General features: G+C 40.2%; 1 protein-coding gene across 1 annotated transcript; it reads left to right on the plus strand.

Moving 5' to 3' along the window:
• Positions 1-968: 968 nt before the first annotated feature.
• Positions 969-1,466, plus strand: LOC120072056 (nucleolar protein 58-like). Its single transcript, XM_039024476.1, has one exon. The coding sequence runs from the start codon at positions 969-971 to the stop codon at positions 1,464-1,466; it is 498 nt and encodes a 165-aa protein (XP_038880404.1).
• The last annotated feature ends 8,803 nt before the right edge of the window (positions 1,467-10,269 follow it).

Genomic DNA, 10,269 nt, shown 5'->3' on the forward strand with positions numbered 1-10,269 from the left:
TAATAATAATAATAGTAATAATAAAGTAATAATAAAACAATCAACATCCGGTATGCATTGCGATGATGGGTGCATCTTTTGCTAACAAGATACACCTTGCGTTCATCCCACTCAAATGTATTGCGCTGAGGGGTGTGTTGCGCTCGTATGTGTTTTTCACCCGTCCTTAGCAAAAACACACTATGTTGAGGTAGTGTTGCGCTAATAGAAATACAGTGTGCCCCTCCTCCAGAAACACGTTGACTTAAGGAGTGTGTTGTGTTGATACATGCGTTGTTGCCCGTTCTCTACAAAGATGCATTTGCATTGATGGATTCATTACGTTAATTCTTAACCTTGCGCCCATTCGAATAAAACACTAAAGACAAATTCTTTTTGCAAATAGAGTAGTCCAATCGTTTAGGCTTCCCAGGAAATGATGATTTAGTAGATGAAAGGACGTACTTCTCTGTTAATTCATAAATGTGAGGAGTGCGGCATAGGCTTTTTGAGTACCTCGAGGCCTGCCACCGCAGAATTTGCGTTGGGCCCATCAAGGCCCAACCAATAAATTCCCACTTCCTCCGTCTGAGAGCCTATTTGAGTCTTTTTGCAAATAGAAACCCTAACAGAGCTTTTGCATACCAAACTTACTTTCTTCATAAAACCCTAAGAGTTTCCTAGCTTTTTGACGTAGTTCATCCATGGCTGACCAGTCTTCCCATCCATCTTCTTTACCCTCATCACCCTCACAAGCCCAAATCACTACACGAGAGGCGGCAATCTTTGCAGTAAACCACCGTCTCACCGCCCAGCCACCAACCATCCCTTGAGTCGTCGGAAAACTTCGGCGAAAGCCTTTAACAGTCATACTACTCTAGTTTAAAAGGAGATAGAGCTCGGAGAGTGCCCCACTCTTAACATTTTCCTCTGAAAGTGAAAAGAAGAGAAGGGACGATAGAGAGGTGTTTGGGAGTATACTCAGCAACATGGAGAAGGAAAGAGGACTGCTCAAAGCTGAGGTTGTGAACCAATCACTACCTTCGGAGGAGGAGATGGAGGAAGCATCGAGAAGAAGCGCTTTGGAAATCTCGGATCCAAAGGAAACTACTCACGCAGAATCCTATGAGGGACCCTCCAGAGTTTCTTTGGAGGAAGTAGTGGCGGAGAAGCAGCCTGAAGTGGCTGAGGAGAAGAAGAAGAAGAATAAGATCAAAGAGAAGAGGGCTGAAGGGGATGAGGAAGCCCATCCAATCAAGACGAAGAAGAAGATCAAAGAGAAGAGAGTTGAAGGAGATGAGGAAGCCCATCCAATCAAGAAGAAAGAAAGGAGGGCAGGTGAGAAAAGGGAATGCAGGCAGAAGAAGAAGCGCCTGAGGAAGGAGGAAGAGAAGAGAAAGAGGGCTGAGAGCCCAAAAATTGATGGAGAATCCACCTCCGTAAGGGTGGATAAGGGGGAGTCAGCGCAACTGAGAGAATCAACGTAGTTTGAGGAGGAAATAACATAAGTAAAAATGGTTGCAACTGATGACGAAGAAGATTCAGACATTACCCACCTTATGCGGCGTCGCAAGGAGAATGTGTCGTAAGGGTCAACAATCAACCCACCAATTTTGCAAGATGTAGTAGAGGAAAAGAAGAGGAGAAGAAGAGAGAGGAAGGGAAGAAAGAGAAGATGTTGCGGGCACAACAGATCATCGCAAAAGGCAATTTAAGAAGGAAATTACATGATGAATAGGTGCGCCACAACAACGCAATCTCGGCAGAGGAGGGAAGAATAAGGCTCAAGGAAGAACAACACATTTTGCTGGCCTTAGAGCAGTTTGAAAAAGAATTTGAAAGTGAGTTGAGAGAAGAGGAAGAAGAAGAAAAGAAAAAGAAGGAAGAGAAGGATAAGAGGCGTCAAGCAAACGTTCAGCGCATAAGAGAGAATAAGGGCCAAGAAATTGCAGAGTGGGAGAAGGAAGAACAACGCAAGGAAAGGGAAAGGAAACAAAAGCAAAAATCCCGCCTTGCATTGAAAAAAGAGAAGAGCAAAGCAGTAGAGGAAAGCAGTGAGCCCACGTTGGCCAAAGGATGTCCATCGAAGAAGAAAGAAAATGATGATATGCATATGGAGATAAGATTTTTCCTTGCGCCAACGCCACTACTAGACTTGATCACGAGCGTTGTATTAGATAATGGATGGGAAACATTTTGTCAATGCCCATCCATCGTCATTCCAAAGGTATTGTGAGACTTCTACAATGGACGACTCCATGGCACCAAAGATGCGGTGACCATGAAAGGGGAAGTGGTGTCTTTCAGTGCAAATGACATCAATGAATTATATCTAATGAATGACATCCTGGATATGCCGGGCAATTAAATCATTGATGATCCTACAGAAGAACAGATGGAAGATGCACTGAAGACATTAACGCAACCAGGCACTCAGTGGTCGGTTTCCTTAAAAGGCATCAGAACCCTAGCGTCTAAGACACTACTTCCAGAGGCGCGGCTTTGGGTATATTTGGTTAAATGGCAACTCATCCCAACTATACATGACAAAAAAGTTTCAAGGGATAGAGTCATGGCCGCATATTGCGTCGCACGCGACATTCCAATCAATATGGGCCAGTTGATTGCAAGACAGCTTCGAGGTTTGGTGGGGCATATAAGAGGTCAGTATTTCTTCCCTTGGACAGTTTCAAGCTTATGCCTATCATTGGGTGTAGGTATTGAGGAAGAGCCAATGCCAGAAGTTCATGGCCTCATAAACATAAAGATTTTGAGGATGCTCCTCAAGGATTCCCCCCATTGCCCTGAGCTTCCATTGAAGAGGCCCATCATTGATTTAAATGCGCCGCAACAACCAAAGCCAAAGAAACAGCGCAAGGATGACAAAGGAAAGGAAAAAGTCCAAGAGTCATCAACACAAGATCAAGAAACCTTGGACCCTTTGCCTTTAGTAATTCGCCCTCCAAGCCCTCCTACAGAACCTTCTTCCCCACTTCCGAAACATTTCACCAACCTTCTCCTTGCCCTTGACTCACCAAACGCATATCCAGTAGCTCCATCCTCACCTTCATCATCACTGCAATTTTCCCTTCCACGGCTGTAAAACCCGAACCCTAATTACTTTAAGTAAGAGTAAGTAATGTGATGTATTCTAATGAGCTAAATGAAGCCATGTCTTAGGAAGGATAGAAGATGGAAGCAAGAAGAAATAAGCTCTTGGGTAGCTAAGTGTAAAAGTAGGACAAAACTCAATTAGGCTAAGGAAGGTCATGCTTGATGGTGGAATGCATAATAAGCATATGGATGAGACCATGCCATCTAATGAGGTGTAGTGCTGAAGTAATATTGTGAGTGTAGTTAGCAAAAGAAAGTTTGCTAAATCCTAGCCCATCATCACCAATAGTGGGCAAGGTGGCACAGGGAGGGTTCATACTGGATTTTGGGCGGTGATATAAGCAAGTAGGTCGAATTCATTAGGTCGGTTTGGACAAACTACTTAGGCTATTTGTGTAATTCCAGCGACATTCGAAAGATTTGTGTGTCTATTTTTTGTGGCTGTGTTGCTGGAGGGAAAACTCGCCGGAATAAGGTCGGAGAGACAAAATAAAGATGAAGGGTTCGTTTCTTAGGTGAATCTAGGCCATTAGTGAAGAATTGAAGCTCCATGACGAATTACGAAGCGTTTTGAGCTAAAACTTTGAGGTAATATTTTTAACTTAGTTATAAACAACTTTGTAGAATGAAACTTTTTAAGATGAGGCTTGGAAATCGAGTTATATATTTTTGAAGTTGGAACTGAAAATTGTTGAACAAGTTGGCAGCTGCTTGAATTGGGTCCAATGATGAAGGTTTGAATCTCCAGATCAATGATGAAGGTAATTGATGAAGGTTTGTAGAAGGAAGTTTCTTGAAAAGAGTTCTAGATTTCGAGTTATGAATTTTTGAAGTTGAAACAGAGAATATGTGCACAAGCAGACAGCTGCTTGGGAAGAACAAGCAAATAACTCACCGTAGAGAGCGAGAGCGAGATAAGGAGCATGAGAATCTCGCTCGAGATGATAATCTCACTAATTTTTGTGCTAAATCTCGCTCAAGAAGAAAATCTCGCTGGAAACTTGGGTTGAATCTCGTTGGTGAGGAAGCAAAACTTGCTAGAAAAAGTAAGTCTCGCTAGGTTGAAGTTTTGCTAAGGAAAAGCTTGATCTAGCTCATGAGGATCTCGCTCGTGAGGATGGATTCACTCATGATGATTATCTCGCTAGTAATGCTGTTTTTGTTGATGAAAGTTCCATTAGTAAGCGAGCTATCTGAGGTATTTTGCTAAGAATTCTAAGGAAGTTAACTGGGAATTATGTCCTTTCAGGCCAAGAAGAGCTAGGAGAAGTGTATAAACCGTATAAAGCCCCGACGAACTGTGAGTGACTATGTGATGATTTAATGTTTTAATAATTTAGAAACCATGATTTCCTTGAAGTTATTTTTCATGCTAAGTGTTTATATGAAGTGCCAAGCAACATATGTTTGAAGTTATTTCCCATGCTAAGTAAAGTATGTTTTCCATGGAAATTGACATGATTTAAGTATGTTATCTTGTACAAATACTTTCAGTATGTTTTAGTAACTCCATTTTCATGATGAACTAATGTGATGCTTTGAGCACTAAGCCTTAGTTTTCAACTAAATGTTTATGACTAGTTATACGATGGATACTGAAGGACAATGAGAAGGTATCCTAAGGATATTGAAGGACAATGAGAAGGTATTGATAACTTGTAGAAATACAAGTTATTTATGCCACCTTATTTAGATATTGGGGCCAAAAGTTAGTAAATATGCACCGATTGTATGAAAATTAGCCTACTATTACAATAATTATAAATGTTTGCAATTACACCCACTAACACCATAAAGATGGAAGACAAGCCAAATTTTACTCTGTTTTGTAGGAGACCAAGTCACCGCTTGTGCTTAAGGCTCACGAGAAACTGATCAATGCATCTCTGTCACATTGCGCCTATCAATCAACAATGAAGAGACGATTACCGCAATGACGGTGCAATGCGACAGTCAATCTAGAGCTAACTTTCAACCGCATGCAGTAATAAAAACAACACCGCATGCGAATCCATGATCAAACGATGCAGCTGAGCAATACAAAAGCGAAGGATTGAGACATGTGTACAACTAACGGTTGTGCAGAATTGACGATCTGATTGCATAACGAAATGAATAATATCCCTCCATCTTCGGAATTTCCATAACAATTAGTGGGGACCGCAAGGCTGGAGTCGAAGACCTACACCTATAATTACCGCATAGATTTCAGAGAAAAAAGACGCTACTTGATGTGGGGTAAGTGCTGCAAAACTGTTGAGAGAAAAGGTTGAGCTAAGTGCTTAAGTGAAGAAATCCGGGAAGAAGACAAGATAAGGCCGAGAGATGAATCTCAGATCTAATCTGCCAAACACTCGATTGTAAGCTCTATGCAAAGATCCCTACTACCGGTGGAGCAAGCAGGAGAGGGAAGCTCTTCCTACCATCAAATCCATCCTATCTGACAAGCAGATCTCCATCGAATCAGTGCCAAGACATTGGCAATTGTTTGTATTTGTTCTATCTCTTTCATCGTTGTATTTCATTGTTTCTTTACCTCTGCATTCACACCATGTATCAAATGCTTAATATAGATATTAAATGTTTCGATAGCTTTCATTTACCATTTTCTGTCTATTTCCGTTCATCTGTCAATCGCTTTCTTCATGATGTCTTCTTAATTTCCTGATAAGCAATATGGATTAACCAAGCACTTAATCTGTGTTAAAGATATAAAATGTGTTTAGCTAAGGCATGCTAAACGGCATCTTCATCTGTGAGAGTAGAAGTGAAGATGCCATTCTGATCTATCGAGAGAGGGTTAGAAGAATGTGTTAACTAAAGCGAGTGGTACTTCCAGACATGGAAGCAACCTTACATTCATTACGTTATTCTCTGTTTCACCATAAACATATGGGAGCGGGGCCGATCATTGAAAGGTGTACGCCAAGAGAAGAGCGGAGCAGCATTTGTAGCTTCAACGCAATTGAGAACTTGCGTTGTTTATATTATTTATCTTTCGCTTTCTGTTCTGTTCATAAGACTTGCCGCCGCATTCCACGTCTTTGCATAACTTTCACAGTCAGCCTTGACCCAAACATCTTGTAACATGAAGCCTGTATCTTGTATCATCTAGCTTAGGTTTATCAAATTTCATTTTATTATCGCATCTTTACTGCTTTACTTTATTTTATCACAATTTATATACCTGTATAAACACATTTTTAAAGATTGAAAACCTGGTCGAATCTATCATGAATAGACCACAATAACCTAAATCAGTCCCCGTGTTCGACCTCGGATCACACCGAGAAACTTGCGGTGGAATTACACTTGGTTCTATCGTAAGGAAACTTGTGACAACGAATGGTATACTACGTGAACACCCATCATTAACGCATATCTAGTGGTAGTAGGCATCATTTTGAGCATAGAACATCATCAATCATACCTATCAAGTTTTGCGTTACAAGTTTATGGTGTCATTGCCGGGGAACTGGTAACGGGGACATGGACTTGTTCATTCATTCATATCCATATTTGTATTAGTGCATTGTTTATGAATAAAATTTGCGTTACAAGTATCCTAGTTAAGTACCTAAGGTATGACGGTACTTTTTGTATTAGTGCATTGTTTAAGAATAAAATTTGCGTTACAAGTATCCTAGTTAAGTACCTAAGGTATGACGGTACTTAGTATAAGCACGTGCACGTAAGTAATACGACGTCGAGGGATTGAGCAAAGTTATTCTTATGCTAAATTTTATGTGATTCCAAGCAACTTATTTCTATGATTGAAATCATGATCAACGCTTGATGTTAACTAATATATGAGTTTTCCAAGTATGTTTTCCATGTCTAACGCATGCTAAAGGTTTTTACAAGCTAGTTCAACATGATTTAAGCCAACTTATTTTACAAAGTATGAATCATGCGTTAGGATTAAAGCTTAGGTTGAATGAAGCTTGATGTAATATGTTTTAAATACCTAAGGTTGTCAAAGTACATGCGTTGGTATTCTAAACATAATGAAAAGAGATATTGATGGTAGGGAAGGTATCGTAAAGAGTTTTCTATGCTATATTTGAGAACTATTCTTTTAATGCTCTTCGAGAACTTGATAGCTTAAGTGAGCCGAATACTGAAGGTAAGGAAGGAATATGAATAAATGTACCTAAGGTGTTGACGGTACATAGAAAACTCCACGTGCATGTAGGCAGGTCTGAATGAGAGGCCGAAGTATGGGTCTCTTGGCCGGTAACAGACGTTGGGAGCTAGTGTGATGTATACTCATTCTCAATTAGGGAATAATGACGTTTAATAGTGTTTAAGAGTAGTTATCATGTTTATGTTTAGAGGAAGTTGCTTAAGATGCCCATCGGTATATTTAAAGAGATCGACATAGGGGTCTCTCCTAGCCATAGTTCAGTATGAAGAGATCAAAGTAGGGGTCTCGTCTAGTCATGGCTTGGCATTGGGAATTAGAGAGATGAATGTTCATTCTCAACTAAGATTCAAGTTTCAGATACAATGGTTTTAAAGGTTTTATGTACATGTTTGCTTGGCATATTTTAGTTCCAGTATTATGTTTTCGAGCTTTCAGATTAAGCATGAGATTTATGTTTTTATTAAGTCACTCACTGGGCTTCTAGCTCATGTTTTCAATGTTTTCCTTTCAGGTAGCGGTCAATTCCCAAAAGACTTTTCTGCTGCTGCTCTGCAACTCAAAGAAACAGGTTGAAGCAAGCATAATTGAAGACTGATAACTTGTAGAAATACAAGTTATTTATGCCACCTTATATAATATTGCGGCCAAAAGTTAGTAATTATGTGCCAATTGTATGAAAATTAACCTAGTATGACAATAATTATAAATGTTTGCAATTACACCCACTAACGCCGAAAAGATGGAGGACAAGCCAAACTTTACTCTGTTTTGCAGGAGACCAAGTCACCGCTTGTGCTCAAGGCTCATAAGAAACTAATCAACGCATCTCTGTCACATTGCACCCGTCGATCAAACATGAAGAGACGATAACCGAAGTAATGGCATGTGAACCCATGATGGAAAGATGCAACTGAGCAACGCGAGAGGGGAGGATTGAGGACATGTGTACAACTAACGGTTGTGCAGAATTGACGGCTTGATTGCATAACAGATGGAATAATATCCCTCCATTTGCAGAATTACAATAACCATCACGTGGGGACCACAAGGCCGATTCAAAGGATCTGCTCGTATAAATACCCAGTGATTTCAAAAGAAAGTATGTTATTCGATACTAGGCTAAGTGCTATAAGGTTTTAGAGAGAAAAGCTGAGTTAACTGCTGAAGAAGAAAGAAATCTGGGAAGAGAACGAGATAAGGCCAAAGGTAAATCTCAGATCCGACCTGTCATATACCCGTCGAAAGCTCTATGTAGAGACCCCTGCTATCAGTGGAGCAAGCCGAGAGGGAAGCTCTTCCTGCCATCGAAACCCACTCCGATCCGGCAAGCAGATCTCCATCGAATCTGTGCTAAGACATTGGCACCGGATTGTATTCTGTTCTATCGCTCTTTCATTTTATTCCATATTTTCTTTATCTCTTTATTCACATATCATGTATCAAACATATAGTAGAAATATTAAATGTTTCGATAGATTTCGTTTACCATTTTTCTGTCTATTTTCGTTCACCCATTAGTCACTTTCTTCATGATGTTTCTTTAATCCCTTGATAAGCAATATGAATCATCAAGAACTTAATATGTAATTAGTTATAAAATACGTTTAGCTAAAGCATGCTAGACAACATCTTCACCTGTGAGAGCAGAAGTGAAGATGATATTCTGATCTATCGAGAGAAGGTCAGAAGAGTGCATTAACTAAAGCGAGTAGTACTTCCAGACATGTAAGCAACCTTGCGTTCATTACTTTAGACTCTGTTTCACCAAGAACATCTGGGAAACGCGACCGATCACTGAGAGGTGTACGCCAAGAGAAGTAGCGTAACAGTATTTGTACTTTCAATTCAATTAAGAATTTGTGTTGTTTGTAATACTTATCTGTCTCTTTCTAATCTATTCACAAGACTTGTCATCGCATCCCACGTCTTTGCACAACCTTCACAGCCAGCCTTAATCCTAGTATATTGCACATAAAGCCTGTATCTTGTAACATCTAGCTTAGGTTTATTGTATTTTTATGTCTTATCGCATCTTTACCGCTTTCCTTTATTTTACTGCAATTTACATACTGTACACACCTTTTATAAAGAATTTAAAACCTGGTCGCATATACCATGAACATATCGCAATAACTGGCACCACTTCCCCACGTTCGACCTCAGATCACACCGAGAAACTTGCGGTGGAATTATACTTGGTTCCATCGTAAGGAAACTTGTGACAACGCAAGCCATACTACCTGAAAAATCTCTAATTAACGCATAAATAGTAGTAGTATCACATCATTTTGATCATTTAATATCATACATACCGAACGCGTTACAAAGACCTGTATTAGTTAGTACACATGTGTATGTCTAGTGACTAGTATTCTAGATCGGGTTCACTAAATTGTAATATTCATGTATGGACAATGCCGCGAACCCTGTAATGTAAATGTGTTAAGTTCTAAGTTAATATGTTCCTATATCGATGATATGTACGTATTCAGGGTTTGAGCAAAATTTAACAGGTTAGATAGGCAGTAAGTGCCAACAAAAGGGTTGGTAACTACTGCAGTCACCACTCCATCCAGGTTATGAGGGTAATCTGGAGTGGGATGTGATAACAGCCGCATATTGATGACCCACACGATTTGGGTGAAGGCACTTTTGCCCAACCTCAAAACGATGATGGTGAAACATCGTAGGCACAACCCACCATTGCCTTCTTAGCTACTGAACTTGCTAATATGCGTTCTCTCCTCTCCCATCAAAATGACTTTTTCTGCCAGAGAATAAATGAGGTAAACTAGCGACTAGAAGATTTGCAACGCAGTGCTACTATGACAAGGCAGGTGATGATCAATATTCAACGCAACATCTATACCATACACCTGAACCAAAGGCAACTAGTAGAGCACAACCATGAATACTTCAACTTCTTGACAACATACCTACATGGTCCCATGGTGCCTCCGCATCTTCAGCAACACCTGCATTTCGAAGAAGCTCCTCGCGTACCTCATCAAAATCCTCCACCTAAACCT

The sequence above is a fragment of the Benincasa hispida genome, chromosome 2 (genome assembly GCF_009727055.1).
Source record: "Benincasa hispida cultivar B227 chromosome 2, ASM972705v1, whole genome shotgun sequence".
Lineage (NCBI taxonomy): Eukaryota > Viridiplantae > Streptophyta > Magnoliopsida > Cucurbitales > Cucurbitaceae > Benincasa > Benincasa hispida.

Excerpts from the sequence above, each read along its gene's own strand:
- LOC120072056 (XM_039024476.1), top strand. The coding sequence starts at position 969 with ATGGAGAAGGAAAGAGGACTGCTCAAAGCTGAGGTTGTGAACCAATCA.